At 52.7% G+C, this 22,017-nt stretch overlaps 1 protein-coding gene across 2 annotated transcripts; it reads left to right on the plus strand.

Annotated features, from left to right (window-relative positions):
- Positions 1-565: 565 nt before the first annotated feature.
- ASB1 (ankyrin repeat and SOCS box containing 1) lies at positions 566-11,936 on the plus strand. 2 transcript variants are annotated; one of them, XM_051791052.1, is made up of 5 exons: positions 566-634; positions 784-930; positions 3,008-3,310; positions 7,210-7,471; positions 8,954-11,936. In XM_051791052.1, the coding sequence occupies exons 1-5, from the start codon at positions 597-599 to the stop codon at positions 9,269-9,271; spliced, it is 1,068 nt and encodes a 355-aa protein (XP_051647012.1). In that variant the 5' UTR covers positions 566-596; the 3' UTR covers positions 9,272-11,936. The 2 variants fall into 2 exon arrangements, with proteins under 2 accessions (XP_051647012.1, XP_051647013.1); XM_051791053.1 differs by having other exon boundaries at positions 7,092-7,471; positions 8,954-9,202.
- The last annotated feature ends 10,081 nt before the right edge of the window (positions 11,937-22,017 follow it).

Below are 22,017 nucleotides of genomic sequence, written 5' to 3' on the forward strand. Positions count from 1 at the left end.
ACCAGCCCCAGCATTCCCCGCTGGCACCGGGCACTCAAGCCCGGGCACTCAGCACCGAGGGCGTGTTTTAAACGCTCAGTGCCAGGGCAATAAGGAGGATATAAGGCTATCAGTGTCCAAGGAAAGGCCGTGAAGGTGGTGAAGGGTCTGGAGAAGCCGGATGAGGAGCGGCTGAGGGCACTTGGATTGTTCAGCTGGAGAAGGGAGCGGAGACCCCTCGGGGTCCCACGGGGGGCAGCTCCGACCCCTGCGTGACAAGGACAGGACCCGCGGGCACGGCCGGAGCTGCGCCAGGGGCCGGTCGGGCTGGAGATCAGGAAAGGGTCTTCCCCCCCAAGCTGCTCCTGGGAGCGCCGCTGGAAGCAGGAGCCGCAATTCCCGGAGGAAAACAGGCGCCCGAGGGATGCCGAGGCGCTCGCGGCCGGCTCCTCCCGCTGAAGGAGGAAAGGCTCGGGAGCTGCCCCCGGAGCGCCGGGAAAATCCACCTTAACGCCCAGGCAGGAAGCGGCCGGGCGCCAATCAGGCCGGGAAGGGAGGGAGGGAGACGGGGAGGGAGGGAGGGAGGGAGAGAGGGCGAGCGGGGCCGGCGGGGAGAGATGGCGGAGGGCGGGGACCCCCCGCCCGCCCCGGGCAGGTACCGTGGGCAGGGGGGCTCGGGGGCTGTGCCGGGCGACACAAGCGGGGCTCATCCCGGCTCCCCCCGGGGCTCATCCCGGCTCCCCCCGGGCCTCATCCCGGCTCCCCCCGGGCCTCATCCCGGCTCCCCGCCGTGTCTCCCTCCAGCGCAGGTCGGAACCTGAAGGAATGGCTGCGGGAGCAGTTCTGCGACCACCCCCTGGAGCACTGCGAGGACACCCGGCTGCACGACGCCGCCTTCGTGGGGGACCTGCCCACCCTGCGGAGCCTGCTGCAGGACGAGAGCTTCCAGAGGTGAGGAGAGCTGCCCGGGGAGCTGCCGGGGGGGAGGGCAGGGAGACCCTCGGGGGGCACAGCGAGGTCCCGCGGCAGCAGCGATGCTGCGTCCCTGCGCCTTTTGGGGACCCCCATCGCACCCCGGCGTTCGCAGGGTGGGCTGCGTTGGAAGGGACATTAAAGCCCATCCCATCCCACCCCCTGCCATGGGCAGGGACACCTTCCACTAGCCCAGGTTGCTCCAACCCGGCCTTGGACACTTCCAGGGATGAGGGTTTTCATGGGAGAGGTGTCAGGGTGGGATGATGCTCCACTCACCATCCCCACAGCCTGTGCCTTTTGGGAACCCCCAAATCACCCTGTTTTTTTGGGAGAGGTGTCTCCAAGGATTCTCTGCTCACTATCCCCGCAGCCTGCACCTTTAGGGCCCCCCATCTCACTCTGATTTTCATAGAGTGGCTTGGGTCAGGAGGTACCTTAAAGCTCATCCAGTCTCACTCCCTGCCATGGGCAGGGGCACCTCCCACTAAACTCCCACCTCCCTCCAACCTGGCCTTGAACACTTCCAGGGATGAGGGTTTTTGTGCGAGAGGGGTCAGCATGGGAGGATGCTCCATTCATCCCCCCCAGGTCATCCCCCCTGGTCTCCCAGGACACAGATCTCACACCAGAGCTTGGTGGCCATGCACAAACTCTTTTCAGATCAGGGTGGGAATGGGATCCCAGGAAAACAGGAGCCCATGGATAATGGGGAAAAACATACAAAAGGGATTACAATCAGCTGTAAACCTGAAACACCCCATGTTACAAACTCTGCCCAGTGCTAACCCTGGGATAGTTAATTAATTTTCCTGCACCGTGGAGAAAACTGCTTAGAGGGCTAAATGTGTCCTGACCCCCCAAAAAATGTCAATTCAGCAAAAAAGGAGAATGACCCAAACCCTCTTTCTGCCATCTGGACAGCTGGGGCTCTTTGGACCCTTGGCCTGAGGGTTTTTTGCATGAAAAAGCACAGTTTGACAGGAAGAGGAGGGCTGGACCCACAACACCATCACACAGGGGATGGAGGGAGCAGGGAAGGGGTGCCTGTGATTGTGGGGGTAGATCTGGAGTTCCCCAAATCTCCAAGGATAAAGGGAGCACTTTGATTTTAAGACTCGACAGCTTAGGGCTTGATGGGGGGGGGGTTATACTGCTCCTCTTCCAGAGCCATCTCCTTCAGTAAATTGGGAAAGGCCCTTATCCCAACCAGCCATCCAACAAGGGTTGGATGGCCTACTTAGGATGGCTGCACCTCCCAAACTGAGTTTCCCTGGATTGGTGATTGTGTCATCCCGTGGTCCCTGGCTGAGCGTGGATGTTGCTGATGCTGTGATACAGCTGCATCCCTCTATTTTCCGTACATTTCTCCCTTTCTCCTGTGTCCTCTTGACATTTCTCTGCTGCTTTGATGACTTTCTGCACCCTTTGGAGCAGCTTGAATTAAATGGTTGTGATCCCCAGCTTGGTCACTGCTGATTTCATGGAGTCATGGAATCACATGAACTGGTTTGGGTTGGGAGGGACCCTAAAGCTCATCCTCTTCCAAGGGCGGGGACACCTTCCACTATCCCAGGTTGCTCCAACCTGGCCTTGAACACTTCCAGGGGTGGGGCAGCCACAGCAATGAGGGATATTTCCCTGTTAGAAGGGAGTAGGGCAGTATTTTATATTCTTTATTGATGATTTTGACTGAATTTTGGGGCAGAGCTGGGAGAAAGCCCAGATTCCAGGCACTTCTCCCAGCTGTGTCTCCGTGCAGCACCTCTCAGGTTATTGTCAGGAGCTTCTTAGGGCTGCTAAAAAGTGCCAAAAACCATGGAGTATCCTGAGCTGGAAGGGATCACCGAACCCAAGCCCTGGCCCTGCCCCGGCCACCCCAACAATCCCACCCTGTCCCTGAGGGCGTTGTCCTAACGGGACAGCCTTGGGACCACCACCGCTGCCCCGGGGAGCCTGGGCGGTGCCCGTCTTCCAGGGGGCAGTTTGGGCTGTTCCAGCATCCTCTTTGGGAGCTGGAAGGCTTCTCTGAGCCCTGTTTTTCCCCGTGGTGCAGCCGGATCAACGAGAAGTCGGTGTGGTGCTGCGGGTGGCTGCCCTGCACCCCCCTGCGCATCGCGGCCACCGCCGGCCACGGGCCCTGCGTGGACTTCCTGCTGCAGAAAGGGGCCGAGATCGACCTGGTGGACGTCAAGGGACAGACGGCCCTCTATGTAGCCGTGGTCAACGGGCACCTGGAGTGTGCCAAGATCCTGCTGGAAGCTGGGGCTGATCCCAACGGCAGCCGGCACCACCGCAGCACTCCCGTGTACCACGCGGCCAGAGTGGGACGGGCAGACATCCTGCAGGAGCTCATCAGGTGGGAGCTGGGGACAGCCTGGAGGGGACAGGGGTGACATCCTGCAGGAGCTCATCAGGTGGGAGCGGGGGACAGCCTGGGGGGGACAGGGGTGACATCCTGCAGGAGCTCATCAGGTGGGGAGCGGGGGACAGCCTGGAGGGGACAGGGGTGACATCCTGCAGGAGCTCATCAGGTGGGAGCTGGGGACAGCCTGGAGGGGACAGGGGTGACATCCTGCAGGAGCTCATCAGGTGGGAGCTGGGGACAGCCTGGAGGAGACGGGGGTGACATCCTGCAGGAGCTCATCAGGTGGGAGCTGGGGACAGCCTGGAGGGGACAGGGGTAACATCCTGCAGGAGCTCATCAGGTGGGATTTGGGGACAGCCTGGAGGGGACGGGGGTGGTTATGGGGCCGAAATCCCCCAGGAAATCATGAGGTAGGAGCTCAGGGACAGACTAGGGAAGGGACAGGGGTTGTCATGGTGTGGTTATCAAGAGGTGCCTCTGCCCAAATCCAGGTGTGGGAGCAGATGTGGTGATTTTGGGCCCCCTGCAGAATCTACAACAGGGATTTCACAGAACAATAAATGTGAGGGAGGGAGATGGAAAGCAGCAGAAAAGAGCTTGGGGGGGAAGGAGAGAGGGAAACAGGAGATCATCCCCACCTGTATCCAGTGGTGTCCCACTGGGCCTTCTTGCCCCTGGGCTTCCCCCTGGTGTCCTGGAGTCATTCTGAGGGTACCACTTTTGGACAGTCCAAGTTCCAGGTATCCAGGGGGTGGTCACAGGTATTCCCATAATTTGGGGTGATACATTGTGAGCAGTTTCTTCCTTTCCCACCATTTGCCACGGTGGGATTTTTTCTCTGGATTCTCTGACCAGGCCTGGAATTGGCACCTTCCTGTCACAAATTCCTCCTTTCTGTGCTTATCCCAAATTCCCCTGTGGTGGCTGATTTTAGGGAAAGTTCCTTCTGTGGCCTTGGCAGTGTTTGAGACAGGGAGCTGTGACCTTCACAGGGGTGGCTCTTCTCCTTTCTCTTCTTCCCTTGGGATCTTTTCTCAGCCTCCACATGCCTGGTGGGGCTGATAAAGACATGGAGAGGAGGAGAGAGGGTGGAGAGATCCCAAATGGAGATCCTTGTATTCCCTGCTGGCAGCAGGTCTGTATCCTGTGGTGTGACTTCCACGCCTGTTGTCCTCATCAAAGCCCACGAGAGGAGTCTCTAGTTCTAGGCATCCACTGTTCAGTCACATCCAAATCTTCCACAGGATCCATCTCCCGACTCCCAGTTGAATTCCAGAGGGAGGTGGATCCTCTGAAGAACCTCATGGGGTGATGGGTGACCTCCTGTCCCTCTGGAAGCTCCCTCAGCAGCACCAACAGCGAGTGGGATCAAGGTGTAGGTTGTGGGAACCTGGATTGCTTTTTCTGTGGCATTTCCTGATTATTCCTGCTTTTAAATGGGAAGATTTTTGTCTAAGGGATCGTGCTGGACAACTGCCTTGATACCAAATAATGAGAGATCACTAGGGGAAAATACAGAGAAATAGGAAAAGAGGGGAAAATTTCCTTGGATTCACACAGAGTCCAAATCAAGGAATCCCTTCTATGACCTCAAATGCTGGAAAATAACAAACAAAGGATCAGGATAAAGAAAATTCCAAACCCTTGAGGGTTTTCTTCCCTTCTTTGCATGTGGGGGAGTGAGTTTTCATCTGAGTGCAGCTTTCAGGAAGCTGGCAAGGAGGAAAAATAGGACACAATCCCCCCTCCTTGCTCCTTTCCTGGGAAGCTGAGAGCAGGATGTCCCCAGTGCCACGTGCTTGTTGATTCCCAAAAACCTCCCCTGATCCATCCACCCAGGCAGGCTGGAATGTAGCAAATGGGATTTCAGCAGCCCAGGGAGAGCTGGGGCCTTGATTTATGTGTCTGCTCCTCGGGATACCTTGCCAGCAATATTAAAGGCAAGATTTTTGGAAAACTTTCAGGCTTAAAAATGAACTGGAGTTTGTCCAGTCCCTTTTTATTCGGGAATGTCTCTCCCAGGGCTGCTCAGTTAATACCAAATTGTCAGATTGCCCAAAATGTCAAATATCCCTGAGCAGGGATTTCACAGATCCAGGGAGTTACTTTGTTCAAAATGCAGCCCTCTCCGAGGGTTTGGATCTGGCAGGGGGAATGCAATGGGGAAGACACTTTTCCTGGGATATAAGGAAATCTTTCAGCCCCAGAGAGGCCAACCTGCTCAGGTTGTCTAAACCTCACCTGGTTAATCCTGGGTTTAAAATCATACTGTAGCACAGTCGGGACCCCTGAGCATTCCTGAACCAAGGAGGAGGTGGAATTGTATCCATTAATAGTAAATCCACACATCTCTGGGATGGTGATCCGTTTCAGAAGGCAGCTGGTGGAAATATTTCGAGGAGAGGTGGCTTCCCTCCCGACTTGCAGTGGGATGGGTTGCAGTGGCTGATCCGGCAAGGATGAGAGGATCCTTTTTCCAGGTTAAAACAGGGAAAAAGGAGAGCTGACACATCCCCCTGATGCTTCAGGTGCCTGTCTGACTCTGACAAAGTAGAATTTGGGGTTTTGCTCAGAACTGAGGCTTTCCTCTGAGAATTTTGGGGGAAAAAAGGACTGAAATGAAGGAATAGCTGCTCCCTGCTCAGGAGGTCACCCTATGGAAGTGGCACTTCATCCAAATGCTCCTGGAATGTGATTTGAAGAGGAAAATCCACCCTTGTGCCATTTGCAGCTCTTGTTCTCTCATCCCTGGTTCTGGGTGTGCTTGAGACTCTTTCCACCCTCAGCATTGAAGGATTTGGTTAAAGGTTTCCTGGTTTCAGCAAGAACTGGCCTTGTTCCGAGGCAGGATTTGTCCCCTGGGATTGTCCTTATTTTTGTCAGCTCCTGCAAGGAATATAATGCTGTCTAGGAAGACAGAAGGATCTCTGAGCACCCAGTTTGCAATTTTGGTAGGGGAATTGGTGGGTGAGGGAACCTTTTATCCCCCTGTGGGGAGAAGGGACAGAGCTTTACTTGATCTGCAGTGGTTAAAACCAGCCATTCCTTAGGGATTGGGGTGGCTTCCTCCTTCTTCCCATCCAAACTGTGTGGGAAGGAGATGGAATTAGTGTCTCAACTCTTCCATGGGGTCAGTCCTTCAGGAACTGCTCCAAGTCCTTCCATGGGGTCAGTCCTTCAGGAACTGCTCCAGTGTGGGTCACTCTTCCATGGGGTCAGTCCTTCAGGAACTACTCCAGGTCCTTCCATTGTGTCAGTCCCTCAGGAGCTACCCCAATGTGGGTCACATTCCATGGGGTCAGACCTTCAGGAACTGCTCCAATTTCATCTTCCAACTACTTTTTTCCTTCTTAAATCTGTTATCCCAGAGGCATTACTCTCATTCCTGATGGGCTCTGCCTTGGCCCATGGCAGGTTCATCCTGGAGCTGGAATTGCCTCTGCTGGATATGGAAAAGCTTCTGGAAAAACCACCCCTGGAGCCCCGCCCACTACCAAAACCTGGCCATGCAAACCACATACAGGAGGGCAAGGAAAGATGTTCCCCAGCTGCTCTTTGTCTTTCCAAATCCTGGGAAAACCAGCTTTGCTTCTGGAAGATCCGCCCACGCTGGACATGTTGTCCCTAATCCGAAGCCCCTCCAGACCCACCTGAGGGTGACAGTTCATGGCTGGTGGGACACAGAGGTGCCAAAAACAGGCAGGGTTCTCCCTCTCCGTGTGGGAATCCCCCGGGTGTTCCCAGCCCTCCTGAGTTCCCTGTGCCCCTGCAGGTACGGCGCGGACGTGGACGTGAACCACCACCCACCTTCTGGGGGCCACTCCCCGCGGCCCCTCACCACGCTGGTGGTGTGCCCCCTGTACATCAGCGCTGCCTACCACAACCTCCAGTGCTTCCAGCTGCTGCTCCAGGCCGGAGCCAACCCGGATTTCAACTGCTGGGGGCCCATCAACCTGCAGGGCTTCTCCAGGGGCTCCCCGGTGTGCGTGCTGGACGCCGTCCTGCGCCACGGCTGCGACGCCGCCTTCGTCCGGCTCCTCGTGGACTTTGGGGCAGATCTCAGCCTGGTCAAGGTGGAGGCCTTGGGAATGGAATCCACGGGAAGGGTCAAAGTCAACCCTGAGGCTCTGGAGGTGTTCAAAGAAGCCAGGGGTAAGTGGGGGTGGAGTTCCTGGAGCGGCACTCTGGAGTCGGGAGAAGGCTTTGTGGGGGGTTCTTTAGAAATGAAGTGGTGGGGTGGGTGTTCCCGGCCTCTTTTGGGCCTTCAGCAATTCTAACACATCAAAACCGCAGCTAGGCTCCAGCAAGGTGTTAAACTCAACAGCACTGATTTCTCCATGCCAAAATCAGCTCCCTGTTTCTTCCATTGCATTTTGTGCCTTCATGAGGTGAAGGTGCCTTTGGGGCCTGTTCAAGGACCTTCAGCAGTTCTAACACATCCAAACCACAACTGGGCTCCAACAAGGTATTAAACTCAACATCAGTGACTTCACCACCCCAAAAGTGACTCCCTGTGTTTTCTCCTGTTGCATTTTGTACCTGAAGGTGCCTTTGGGGTCTGTTCGTGGTCTTTCAGCAGTTCTGAAGACCCACACAAGTAGGTGTATTTGGAGCCTGTTCAAGAGTCTTCAGCAATTCCAACACTCCAAAAAGACAACTGGGATCCAACAAGGTGTTAAACTCAACATCAGTGACTTTACCACCCCAAAAACAACTCCCTGTTTTTTCACTGTCGCATTTTGTACCTTCATGTACTGTTTTCCCTCCCGAGTCCTTCAGCAGCCCAATCTCTGCCTGTAAATCCACCTTTTCCCTCTTTCTCAGCTCTTTCCCATCGCCTGAGGGTGTCCTCAGAGCCTGATCCAGGCTGTGGGATCCAGCCCCCATCCCCAAGTTCCTCAACTTTATACAGACCTGGTTTTTAAACCTGCCTGGATTTTTGCTGAGCACAGTCTCAGCTAGGCTGGAGCGGGTGGTTTTGGTTAAGCCTGGGTTTAGGAGGCAAGTGGGACTCCTCAGGTGGAGCAGGGAGGATAACGGAGTGGTGCCTTGGAGGTCCAGAGCCTGAATGAACATGGACACCACCATCCTGTTGTCCCTGTGCTGGAAGAGCTCTCCAGGAGCTCCCAAGCCCTCAGAAGAAAGCTGGGGTAAGGCCTGAGCTGCCCTTCCATGCTCTGGTTTCCCAGCAAAAATAGTGTCCATGTATTTTTAGAATGATCCAAGTAGAATCATGGAATATCCTGAGCTGGGAGGGCCCCACCGGGACCATCCAGTCCAACTGCTGTCCCTGCCTGAGACACCCCAACAATCCCACCCTGTCCCTGAGGGTGTTGTCCAAACACTCCTGGAGCTCTGGCACCATCGCCCTGGGGAGCCTGTTCAGTGCCTTCCAGAACCTTCTCCTGATATCCAACCCTCCCTGACACAGCTCCAGCCATTCCCTGGAGTGCTGGTGTGCCTTGGCAGTGCTCTCCTGGCCCCTCTCCTGCAGGGATGGGCTCCATGGTCCCCACCCCATCCAATGTGGAGCTGTCATTGCTCCAAATCCTTGGCTGGAAGGTTTGGCTTCCTCAGGGGGAGGATTTGTGCAGTTCTCCCTGTCCCTCAGTGATTCCATGTTTTTCCTTGCAGGCCGCCCCCGGAGCCTCCTGTCCCTGTGCCGCATCGCTGTCCGGAGAGCCCTCGGCAAATCCCGCCTGGATCTCATCCATATCCTTCCAATCCCAGACCCCATTAAACAATTTTTACTCCATGAACACACTTAAAGGACAACTGGCTGCTTCCCTGGATGGTTTGGTTTGCTCAGTTTGCAGAAGCCAGGTGCCGATCCCAACCCTTTCCCCACGGAGTGCACATCATTCCCTGCTCCTGGGGTTTTTTTGCCCTTCCGGATTTAAGGGGCAGTGGTTCTATGTGTCCCTCGTTTCCCCAGGGATTTGCTGGGAATGAGCCTGACTGAGGTGTGCGGGTGTTCCCTGAGTAAATACAATATATCCTGGAGCTGCTGGCACGAGTGGAACTCTGTCACTCCTCTGTTCCACACTCCTGGCTCTCCCTGCTGGAGCCTTTCCTCTTCCTATAGGATACAAGGAAGCCTCTCTCTGCCACCAGTACTTGGCCTTTTTCCTCCTGTGTGAAGTTTGTGAGTAAAATTGGGGATGTTTTCCTCTGTCCTCTTCTGGTGGCACAGAAAACCAGGAGTTCCCACCTCCCTTTGACTCCGGATCCTGTGGCATGGTCAGGGAAAGCCCTCCTGGATCTGCCTTCCAGCTCTGTTTTGTTTGTGGAAAAGGGAGAAGAAAGGGCTTTTTGGCTTGAGTTGGGAGACTCAAATTGGGAGATTCTGTGCCTGGACTCCTTTGATTCCCAGTGCCTCTTCATGCCACAAACTCCCAGGAAAGTGTCATCTCCAGGGAGCCAACAGCCTTTCCTCAGGATCTCAGGGTCAGCTCCTTAAAGGCTCAGGGTCAGTGTAAAGGAATCCCTGCCAAAATCCCAGCGTTAGGAGGGCAGAGATGATGGTCCCTCGGGATCTTGGGAAAAAGCTCAGGTGATAGTTGCTACTTGCTTTTACTTCACTGCTTCCTTTCTGGTCCCTGTGTTAGAAGGTGATTTTTTGGACAGTTTTGCTCTACCAGATGTTCTTCCCGTGCTCATCCAGTGGGCAAAGGGGTTTCTCCAGATGGGGCTTTAAAGATCATCAAAGCCCAGACTGGCTTGGGTTGGAAGGAACCTTACAGCTCATCTCATTCCCACCCCCTGCCATGGGCAGGGACACCTTCTACTAGCCCAGGTTGCTCCAAACCCCATCCCTATGGATTTACCCCACAGGCCTTGACAAATGTTCTTTATCCAGAGCCACAAATAAATGGAGGGCAGGAAAAACCCAATCCCTGATTATTTCCTGTTATTTCAATTCCGTGACGTGGAAGATCCAGCTGCCCCTTCCATCCTGATTTTAGCTTAAGGTGGCAAAAGCCAAGGATATTCCCAAGCCCTCCCTGGGTGAGATGGGACGGATGTGGAGCTGTGAGCAGGTGAGGAGGCAGCAGCTTTTCCCCGTTCCCTTTCCAGGCGAGCAGCTGGTTTCGGTTTTCCCGGTGCCTGCGAGTCGTGTGCTCACTTTATGGAGGTGTTAACATGCCTGGGAGATGCAAACAGGTTGTAAAAGCCTCTTGGCACCTTGCTGGGGGATCCCTAATGTTTTGCAGGAGCACGGGATGGCCGTGCTCCGGGAGCTCCGGTGCGGAGGGACGGCAGTTGGGGTGGGTTGTGTTGGGGCAAAGCCATGGAAGCTTTTTTTGGGGTGGCTTTTACCCCGGGATTTTGAGTTGCTTTGCCCTGCTCAGGACACCCCAGCAACCCCACCGTGGCCCCGAGAGCCTTGTCCAAGCTCTTGGTGCTATGAGCTATGGTGAAGTGCCCCAGTGGGAATTCCCCCCAGGAAATGGGGAGAATTTAGTGAATTTGCTGCCTGCTGTAACTCCAGTATAATTAAAGCTAAGCCTGGTACAATATTAATTCTGAAGTCAATCCCAAGGGTTCCCCTGACCATGGATTTCTCCAGGTCAAGGGATGCTTCTCCCAGCCCAAGCTTGGAGTTCATCAATCCCTCGGCCATGGGCAGAATCAGAGCTTTGAAGTGCAGGACACATTTTGCCTGGATCATCCATCCAGCTTCCATCTTAACTGAGGGAATGTGCCTGGGAAAGGTCTGTTAAACCTGGATGGTCTCGCTTTTGACTTCAGATGGGTCCATCTTAGGGGCAATTAAGTATTAAGCTGTAAGTGCCAGACTTTTCTTATCCCTGTGGACATTGGTTGCTGCTTAAACCCAACCTACTTAAACCTGGCTTTGCCAAGTGGTTTAATACACAAGAGAGCTGGAATTTTCCTTGTAGAGAGATAATACTGAATCTGAAAATAAATTAATGATAATTATTGGACCTCAGTGTCCTGTGGGGCCCAAACCTCCATCCTCTGACTGTCCCTGTCCTTTTAAACCCAGGAAACGAGAGCCTTCCAATATAAAATCTGAATAATATTTAGGCATTCTGATCTAAATATTAATTAGTCATATTCTAATAATATTTGGGTATATTCTAATAATATTTTAGGCATTTGTGTATTTTCAAGCCATATAAACAAAACCAAAGCAGATCTGAAATAAGCCAGGCAGATCCAATTATGCCTTTTTTTTCCTGTGGGCTTTCCTCTTGTCTTTATGGCTCAGGGAAAATTTCCAGGCCATGGAATGCTGGGAGCTGGGACCCAAAGATTTCCTGCTGTTTGGCAATTTTACATAAGGTGGAGGAAGAGCATCTGTTGAGTTGAAGCAATTTTTGGGTTGTTTTGGGTGAGTTTCTTTGGGCTTTGCTGCTTGTTTTTCAATCCCCAAAGTCAAGTAATAAAGCCCTTTTTACCCCAAAAAGGTGCAGCACCTTTTTAGCTTTTCGTCTTCCAGAGAGCAAAACACCAGGAGGGAACAGAGGGGACAGAATCCCACTTCAGAAGTGCCAATCAGTGGTTTGTTGGCTTTTCCCAGGGGAAAAAAATCAGCCCTGTGGTGGGTCTGGATCCACGTGGAGCCGAATAAAGATGTTGCAGTGCAAGAGCTTGGCTTTGGGCCTAATTCTTTGCTTCAGGAGATGGCTCTGGATTTGGGACAGCCTGGATCCTGCCGGCTTTGGAGGCTGTGGCTGCCTCCTCTCCGTGTTCTGTAGCCACTGGAGGGGGCCGGAGAACAGGGAATGCTCCAGTGCTAGCTCCTGCCTTGTCGCCCCGGGAGATCCTCAGTTCCCTGATTTTTCAGGAGATCCTGAAAACTTTCCACCTGCTCCCTCAAAAGGGGCTCTTCAAACCTCTCATTCCTGCTCCTGCCTCCTTAGTAGCTCTGGAAATGCAGCTCCTCAGTGTCTCCTGGCATGAAAACAGATTCAATTTCTCAAAATATTTGGATTTTTATAACTTAGCTTTTGTTTTTGCAGCATTTTCGGTGGAAAACTCCCTCCAAGCTTCTGCTGCAGGAGTTCCTGCTGGTTGCTCTGTTCTTCCCAAGGATTAGCAGGTGGATTTAGTCCCTGTAGGTGCCCCCAGTCCAGGGCACAGTCCCTTCTTTAGGATTCCTGCTTTTCCCATCTGGGAAGTGTTTGTCTGCTTTGGTGCCAGCGTTCCCTCTGAAGGCAAAACCAGAGTTTCTCCCCAGCTGGAAGAAAACCATCCAATGGTTTGGAATTCTGGTGGTGAAAAACAAAGCCAAACAAGCCCTAATCCTAAATTTTCCCAATCCAGCCTTGAAATTCCTCTGCCGTGGAGCAGGAGCCTCCTGGCTCTCTGGGCATCTCCCCCCAGGCCACCCCAACTGGGTACCTCGTGGTGCATCTCAGGAGATTCCTCACCTGGGAGAGGCCTGTGTGTCTGAGCTGCCAATCCCAGGACAAGCAATGTGGAATTGTTGGCAGGAGTTGCATGTTATCCACCTGTTCCCTCAGTTATCCCTCCAGGGCAGAGGGGCTGGGAATTCTGGTCACCCCCCAGTGAATTGCAGCTGTGACAGACTCACCTCTGAGCCTGTCACTGCAACATTTTCCTTTTTATCACATTCAGGAGCCTTTAAGGAAAAGATCTCCTCTTGCACCATGTGATGCTCAAATATTTGCTCTGGGCTTTGAGAACTCACCAGATCTCAGGCAGTGTCCAAGCAATTCCAAGCAAGTAGGATCTGTTATTCCCACTGCTGGGCAAGCCCCTCATTATTTGGCTTGTTGGCATTCCCCATCAGCTCCTTCATGTCTACCCTCCCAAAGGAGGTCTTTGATCCCTGGAAGAAGAAGAAGAAGGAAAAAGGTTGAGGAGGGGAAAGAAGAAGAAAATGATGGAAAAGAAAAAGAAGGAAAAGGTGGTGGAAGAAAAAAGAAGAAGGAAACGGTTGTGGCTGCCCCATCCCTGGAAGTGTCCAAGGCCAGGTTGGATGAGGCTTGGAGCAACCTGGGATAGTGGGAGGTGTCCCTGCCCGTGGCAGGGGGTGGCACTGGATGGGCTTTAAGGTCCTTTCCAACCCCAACCTGCAGCCCCCAAACCCACAGTGGCCCTGGGGAGTCATTCTCCTGCCTCCATTTCCCTCTGCATCCAGCACTTCCCCCCTTGTTCCATTTTCCACCTTTCCCCACTTTTTTGGGGGGTTTTGTTGCTGGTGCTCCCAAACCAAACAAAATGTGCTGTTGTTTACAGGAAAGGGCTCTTTGTTTTCCCAGCATCTGGTGTTTGTAACAGGAATGACAGATCTTCCCAGCAGAAAACCCTCCAGCCTGACTGTGCCTGGCCAGGAATCCACATGTGCCATCACATCTTCATCCCAAAAAGGTCCTGGAAAATCCTAACCACGTAGGAAAGGGCTCAGAGCAACCTGGACTAGTGGAAGGTGTCCCATGGCAGGGGGTCCTGAAGGGCTCTAAGATGTCCTTAATGTCCTTAAGATGGTCCTTGAGGTCTCATCCAACCCAAACCATCCTGGGATTCCTTGACCCGGGTCAGGGAGACAAATAAAGGCATGATGGATAAGATAGAGTGGGACAACATTGTCACTGATTTATGGCTCCCCCCAGGCTTTCCATGAGCTTTCCAAACATCCCAGGCTGAGGTGATCCTTGCAGTCCTCTGCAAGCTGCTGAGGGAATTTTGGAAGCTGGTTCCCAGCCATGAGTTCCAGCTCGGCCAACTCAGCACTTGCCTTTAATTTTAATAATTTGGCAACATCCCTTTATTTGAACATCTTTCCAAGCCAGGGGCTGCTTTTCCTCAGAGAAAATGAGAGTGGAAGGCTGGTAAAATGCCTCCAGAAACTGGAAGTTAAATTAAGAACTGGTTTTAAGAGCCCTGAGTGCGTTTAGCCCCACGTAGTGGTGTTGGGAGCACCGGGAGCTCGCGGTGCCCGTTGGAAGGTTTAGGAGGCACAGGGAATGGGGGGATTGTTTTGTGGGTGTTTCTGGCCTTTCTGAGCCTGTTTTTGTTTGCAGTTGGAATGTATTAATAGGGTCATCCTTTGTTTCATTTCCCACAAAAGGCAGTTTTTACCAAAAAGTATTTATTTTGGAAAATTTGGGCTATGGAGCTTTTTTGTATCTGTGGGAGCAGCTGCTGGAAGTTTTATCCATTTGATCATCTCTTCCTACAAGGACTTTTTACAAAGGTCTGGAGGGACAGGACAAGGGGGAATGGCTTCCTGCTACCAGAGGGCAGGGTTAGATGGGATATTGGGAAGGAATTCTCCCTTGAGAGGGTGGGGAGAGGCTGGGATGGAATTCCCAGAGAAACTGCAGCTGCCCCATCCCTGGAAGTGTCCAAGACCAGGCTGGAGCAACCTGGGCTAGTGGGAGGTGTCCCTGCCCATGGCATTTGCCACCTCCAGGTACTTCTTGAACTGGAAAGGAATTTGGCTTTATAATAAATATGTTGTAAGACTTTCTGTTGTCTGAAGGTGTTCAAGTCTTTACCCTCCTCAAAGCAACCAATAAATCCTATAAATACTATCCAGGAAAGCAGAAGTTTCCAGTTCTCCTGACTTCCCTCTGATATAAGTTCCTTAAATTTCCAACCTCCATTATTGCAAACTTCCTTAAAGCTAAAGCATCCCAGAATCCCAGACTGGTTTGGGTTGGAAGAGACCTTAAAGATGACATAGTTTCACCCCCTTGCTGTGGGCAGGGACACCTTCCACTAGCCCAGGTTGCTCCAAGCCCTGTCCAGCCTGGCCTTGGACACTTCCAGGGCAGCCACAGCTTCTCTGGACATCAAAGCAGAGGTTCTTTGCCTCAGTGGGTGACCAGCCTGGAGGAGGGTTGGCTTGGACCTGTTGGACTTGGCAGTGCTGGGCTGGACTCGATGATCTCAAAGGTCTTTTCCAACCTAAGTTATTCCATGATTCCATCTGTGCTTTCCTCCAAAGGCTCTTTCCCTGCCCCTGCAGCATCTCCGTGACCTTCGTGCCGCCCCCCAGGCTGTCTGTCCAAGTGACCCCTCACTCAAACAGCCCCCAGTCAGTGCAATCAGACAGTTGAGAGCTATTCTGAGCCCAGCAGCCCGAGCCAGTGTCTGGTCCCTCTTGCTGGGAGTTGTTCTTGTTGGGTGTTCAGTGAACTTTGGGTTGAATCCATCAACTTTCAGCTCACTGATAACCCCAAATATTTCGTGCCTCATAGCCCATGAAGGATGCAAAGATGTCAGTGAAAAGCTGTTGTGCCAAGGCAAACAAGGCCAGGAAGTTTTATTGTTCCCATTGCTGGGAACCTTCTTCCCTTTTTGGACGTGGCTGTGCATCCAGAGAGGCCAAGAGGTGCAGGTAAACATAAATCCCATCGTTTTGTGCTGTCCAAAGACAAAAACCAGGGCAGCTAAAGGTTATTTGTGCTCTCAGAGTTCTGTAACGCTGAGGGGAGCTGCTGGGAACTGCTGCAGGTTTGTGCTTCCCAGCAGGAGCCTTTAAAATGCCGTGGAAACAGGGTGGATATGCATCATTCCACTCTGAACCAGCGCAGGGCGACCTTGGCTGGGATTTCCCATGGGATCGATGCTTTTAGGCTCCCAGCTGTGGTGTGCATCCAGCCAAGGAAAAGGTTCTTCCCCCAGAGGGTGGGGGGGCACTGAACAGCCTCCCCAGGGCAGTGGGCACTCAAGGAGCATCTGGACATGGTGGGATTGTTGGGGTGTCCTGGGCAGGGCCAGGAGCTGGACAAGGTGATCCCTATGGATCCCTCCCAGCTCAGGATATTCTGGGATTCTCTGATTGTTTTCTCTGGGATGAAAAGCGTTTCCACCAGCTTGGAAGTGCCTGATCCTTGTGAGCATGGGGCAGATGCTGGAACAGAACTGGGGATGTTACAGGGGCTGATTAAATCAAGGCATCTGGAGGGATGTCATCCTGAACATAGCTTTCCTTGGAAAACATTCCCTATGCCATGGAGTTTGGATTACATAGTTTCTATGTCATTTGAAGATTAAATGACAAATAGATGGATCTTGGGGGCTTCCAGAAAGCCCCTCCCTTTAACAGGAGGTATGGGATACCCCATGGAGCTGGATCAACAGCTGGGATGCCAACTGGGGGCCAAGCCTACATCCCATTCTTCCCTGTGCTTGCAGGAAGGGATTCCCAATCCCTGTACAGGTGACTCCAGGTGTGCACAGAGCATTTTGTCTTCCTGGTGCCTAAAAAGCTCCCTCTTTGCCTCCTCTGCATCCAGGGAACAGAGCACTGAACTCTCCAGCTCCACGTGGCTCAGGCTCAGATCTCACGGGGAGCTCCAAGCCTGGGATCATCCAGACCCATTTTCGCCTCGATTCAGGAATTTTTTCCTTCACGTCTCTTTCCCTCTCTCTGCCCAGACTCCCAAACTGTGGGCAGGTGCCCTGTCTGGTGCCTGTGATTCACCAGGGGAGCGTGGGATTCCAGGATGAGGGAGATCCAAGATTCCGGCGACTCATTTCCCTGTAACTGACGTTGGTTTACTCCCAGTGGGAATAACAGGGAGAAAGGATTTGTCACCAAATGACCTCAGATGCTGAAGTCCCCCCGTGCCTCAGCTCTTACTCACAGGAGTGGTGGCTCAAAGGGTGGGTCAGAGCCTCCCTTCCTGCAAGTCCACGGTGGCCAGTGGAGAAGCAAAACCAGTTTGTGCCAGAAGATTTTAATGGATTCAGGCCTGGAGAAGCCCAGGGAGAAACTGGACTTGGGCAGTTTTTATTCTGCTGGTGAGACAGGGCTGTGCCTTTCACTCCTGGTCTTTGCTCCTCTATTCACTGCAAATTTGTCCCAGAGCGGTGGGTCATGGACACTTGGAGTTCCCAGTGGACACAACAGGTCACCAGGTAGTGCTGGGAGCAGCACAGAGCCACAGGACTGGGTTTTTGGGGCCTCAGCCAGATGAGGGGAATGCAGAGCCTGATTTTTGAGGATCCAGCAGCTCATGGGACTTGCATCAGGCAGCAATTCAGCAGGAGCCGCTCTCTTCCTGGGGCTGCCAAGATCCAGGAGTTAATTCTTCTTCCATGAGAAGGCCAGAGCTTGCATCCAGCCAGTTCCCTGGGGTGCAGAGCAAGAAACTCTCCGAGAAAAAAAAAATACTCAGACACAAACAAACAGCAGACTTGGCCCGCGGCTTCGCAGGCAATGGGAATATCTCTGACATTCCTGACGAGGTAATTGGACTGCAAGGAAGCTTCCCTGCTCTGCCCCTTGGATCCCAGGCAGCCAAAAGCCCATCCAAGCCAGGCTCTGCCTGCCAAAATGCTTTGTGGTCCCCTGAGCTGAGCCTGGGCTGGACACTGGTCCTCTGCCCAGTCCATCCCACCCGCGCTCGTGTGTTCCCTGTCTAACCTATTCCCAGGGATGTGCCCTGAGCCTCCTCCCCCGGAGCCCCACCTCATGCATTTGATTCCACTTCTTGGTGTTCCTCATGAGAAAGCTTCCCTAACAACCCTACTGAGATTGTCCTTTCCATAGGATCTTTCCCACAGAGTGGGGTGGGATCTGATCTCACCCGACGGCTCTTTTCTCCTGAGCCTTTCTTTGCACCTTCCCACTGCTCCACACCTTCCTTGAAATCCAAGCCCAAATCCCTGATCTTACCTGCTCTGAATAACACACCAGCACCTGGTTTCCTCCCCTCCCTCAATGCCAAGTTTCCAAGCTTTCAGGATTCGTGGGAATACAGAAACCCCCAACCTGGCAAACCCCATCTTTCTGAGCTGTTGCGTTTCCCTCCACCTTCCTTCTGGTTCCTGCAGCTTTGCAACTATTTGTCAAGCTTTAAGATGCTCCCAGATTTTCTTCTGGATCAGGAAGGAGTGGAGTTTTGCTCCTTCCCCCCCCAGATTGCAGCAGGTGGAGCTCAGCAAGACCATGTCCTTGTGTTGCCACATCCCTGGCGTGTGATGGTATTGCTGGGGCTCCTTTCAACCCCCACTTTCCAGTGTCAAAAGAAGCTTGTCCAAGAAAAGTGGATTTTTAAGTGGGAATAAACCCCCTTTATGTGTGCAGAGTCTAAGAAATGCTCACTTTGGGAAACAAAGGGCTGGTTTGCAGCTCAGGCTGGAGGTGATTTTCCAAACTCCATCACTCCCCAGCAGCGAAAGACAGTTTAATTCTCCTGGATTTCAGGCAGGAACAGTTTTCCTGGGGACAGTCTCTATGTCCTCGCAGTTACACCCTGTGGTTTTTGAATCACAAATGGGAAATCCATCCTGGTTTGGAATAAACAGCCCTGGCCATTAGGCAGTGTTTGGTCGCTATTTGGTTACAACTGCAGAAGGAACAGCTCGAGTGGAAAAAAAACCAGCGGCAGCGCTAACAGTCAATCGTCACTTTTTTTTTTCCCTCCGCCTGGAAAACTTGGAGTTTTATGGCCCTCGAGCCACAAATTAGAATTGCAGGCAACAGATAAAGCCCCACTATAAATCCAGCTCGTGCCAATGGTCTGCAAGGAGGGGGTTGTCAAATGCCCCCGAGAAAATGGGCCTCAATGGGATCTTTCCAGCTGGGATCACTGGACGGGGCTGGAAATGGAGCACCCGCTGCTGCTGCTCTGGGGACACCACAAGAGGCAACCCTGTCCCCTGGGGAGGGACAAACGAGGAGGGAGCTGCTCCTGTGGTCAGCATTTCCAGCCCAGGAGGCTCCTTCAGCTTTTCTACCAAGGAGCCTCAAATCTATCCCATCCCATCCTTCCTCAGGAAAGCGGTTTATGTGGCCATGGCTCCACAAAATGAATCCCTGTGCTTGTCTGTCCTTCCTCACAGAAAGTTGTCTCTAATTCCTGAGCTGAGCCCATGTGGTTGCAGTTTCAGGCCCTCCCCGAGCCGGGCTGTGGGAGGAGGGCACGACTCCCCCAGTGTTTCATCCACAGGGGCCGGGATAAGGTCGCTGCATGGAAAAAACCCTCTCAGCCATCCTGGACTGGAGTCAATTGCTCAAAGATGTCACCACTTTAGGCCTGGGCAGTTGAGCTGCCAAGTCTCCCAGCACTGCTCCAGAAGGATACGGGACCTGTGTCCCATCTGGAGTCACCCAGAGCACGACGCTCCCATGTTTAGGAAGGAACCCAAGAGGTCTCAGCTTGGAGGTTTCAGTGCCCACCCACGGGGTTTGTTCATGGCTGGGGCAGCTTCCAGCAGGAAACAGGAACAGCCTCAGGCAGTGGCTGCTCTTGCAGGAGGCTGGAGGGTGGTAGGAAGCTGTTGGACACGGCTGGGACATCCCGGCTGCGACCTGGGGAGGTCTCGGCCTGATCCAGCCCAAGGCCACAACTGGAGGAACACAGGCTTTGGCATCCCTGTTTGGGCATTTCCACAGGTACTTCCATGGCTGAGGTGTCGAGGAATGTGTGTTCCTAGATCCCTGATGGAAGCTGGGAAAACCTGTCAGGTCCTAAACCAACAGGACATTTCTCTGAGCGGGTCATTTTGGTGCTGACGATGGAAAGGGGGCTTTGGACAAGGGCTTGGAGGGACAGGATGAGGGAATGGCTTCCCACTGCCAGAGGGCAGGCTTAGATGAGATACTGGGAAGGAAATCCATATAAGTCCTTTCAGTTTATATCCCACTCACCTGGAATGGGCTCCTCTGGCCTTCTGGGGATTCTGTGGATGGAAAGCAAGGGCTGTTCCTTTCCCCCCAGAGCTCCCTCAGTGTGGTTCAGAGGGAGACGGAGAGGGCACAGATCCAATATTTTCCCTGGCCATGCCAGGTGTATCTGCTGTCCTTCCCAGGGAACCCAAATTCCTTCTGTCTCTGGATTTGGGTCGTATCTGTTATTTCAGGGATTTAAGTTGTTTCTCCTTTCCTCCCCCACCTGATCCTGTGCAGGGCAGAGTGAGACTGAAATGAGAAGGATATTGGGAAGGAATCCCCATCCCTGGGAGGGTGGGGAGGGGCTGGGATGGAATTCCCAGAGAAGCTGTGGCTGCCCCATCCCTGGAAGCATCTCCTAGGCCAGGTTGGGGCAACCTGGGCTAGTGGGAGGTGTCCCTGCCCATGGCAGGGGGTGGAAGGGGATGATCCTTAAGGTCCCTTCCCACCAAACCACACTGTGATCCTGAGTTGTGTGGAGTCTGCAGTTTGTGCCACAGATGTGCAGGGCAGCAGCAGCTTCTCCCAGCTGCAGAATAATTTTCCTTGGATACTCCCAGATGACAGAGACGCCAGGGGAGCATTAGGGGAAGCTCCAGTCCCTGTATCCTTGTCAAGCCACAAGTTCTGTTGCTCACCAACACACATGGACTCCTGAGACCTCCAGATCGAAGGCAGAACTTCAAAGGGGCATCTCAGAGCATCCCATAATTATTCTTAAATGTATTTATTTAAAAAAAAAAAAAAACAACAGAAAGAAATGTGCTTTTTTCCCCTTGCTCTCCATGCCAACACAGGGATGGTTTAATTCTTTTTTAATAGAATAACTCCTGGACCCCCCCCAGGATTTAGAAGACAGGTTTAGGGATCAAACCACCCCATGGTGAGAAGGGTTTTACTGGTTGACTTGGGAACTCTGCACATCAGTTAAACCCATTTCTTCCTTTTCTCCCCCCCACTAACCACCCCCATGAACATTTGGACTCTAACAAACAAACAAACAAGCGCATTTAAATCATGGATACTTTTTCCCTGTCCCTTCAACCACGACTAATCACGAACCTGCCTCCGCTCGCCGAACGTTCCCAGGTTCCGTTTGCTTCTCCAGCCCTCCCGGGTTCCAGCAGTCCCACCACCCCCCTTGCTTCGGATTTTTTTTTTGGAGGCAATTTCAGCTGGTTTCCCGTTTCCTGCCGCCTGGCACAGCAGGATCAGAGAACATGTGAGGCTTTTTTTTTTACTGCATTTCATCTTGCCAGGGAACCTTTTCCCTGCCTTTGCTGACAGCCCCAACACGCAACTTTTCCGAGCCGGCGTGGCCCCAAACTCCAAAAGTGGCAACATCTGCTGGCAAAGCAAGTTTGCTCCCACTTAAAATGCTGGCAGGGCCTTAAAAAAAAAAAATCTCCTTTAATTGGGCTAATTGCCTGTGGTTGAAGCTCAGCTCTGAGTTCAGTGTTGGGTTTATGTGGTTCTGGGTCACACGAGTTCAGGGGAAAACCCACCCTCCTTACCTGGTTTTCCTTTGTGCTTCAGTTTCACCCCCAAAAAACAGCCTGAGTTTGCTGGGTTTTGAGCTCAAATTGGAAAAAACACCCAGAATTTCATCTTATTTTGAAAAATCCCCTAAAAAACTAATATAAATCCCCTTAAAAAATCTTGACCTGAGTAACAGAACAAGCCTGTGCAGGGCAGGGAAAGCTCTTGGGAGAAGAGGCAGGAATATCACATTCAAAGAAATAAACCCAAGGAATTTTCACCTGTGCTGCCTTCATATGAAGGCAGGAGATTTTCTTTCCTTGTGTCCCACCCCAGGTGCCCAAAATGAAGGTTTTCCTTTATTTACTCCTGGAAAACTCATGGTGCTGCTGAATTCGGGAAAGGTGGGAGAGGGGTTGAAGATAAACTGTGTTGTTTCCTTGCTGACAGTCCTTCCCCAGGGAAGCCTGGTGGGAATAACAATCATCCCTTGGCTCGTACTCCTTTGGCAAGTTTCTTATTGTCCCATTAATCCTTCTGAAAATGGTTTGTAGGGTTTTCCTGTGTTGTTTGCTAGTTTGGGGTGAGAATACAC

The sequence above is a fragment of the Manacus candei genome, unplaced genomic scaffold, assembly GCF_025592945.1.
Source record: "Manacus candei isolate 608988 ecotype Guabito, Panama unplaced genomic scaffold, ASM2559294v1 h1tg000029l, whole genome shotgun sequence".
Taxonomy (NCBI): Eukaryota; Metazoa; Chordata; class Aves; order Passeriformes; family Pipridae; genus Manacus; species Manacus candei.

Excerpts from the sequence above, each read along its gene's own strand:
- ASB1 (XM_051791052.1), top strand. The coding sequence starts at position 597 with ATGGCGGAGGGCGGGGACCCCCCGCCCGCCCCGGGCAG. Across the intron at positions 635-783 it reads CCCCCGCCCGCCCCGGGCAG|CGCAGGTCGGAACCTGAAGG; the intron begins GTACCGTGGGCA and ends GTCTCCCTCCAG. Across the intron at positions 931-3,007 it reads CAGGACGAGAGCTTCCAGAG|CCGGATCAACGAGAAGTCGG; the intron begins GTGAGGAGAGCT and ends CCCGTGGTGCAG.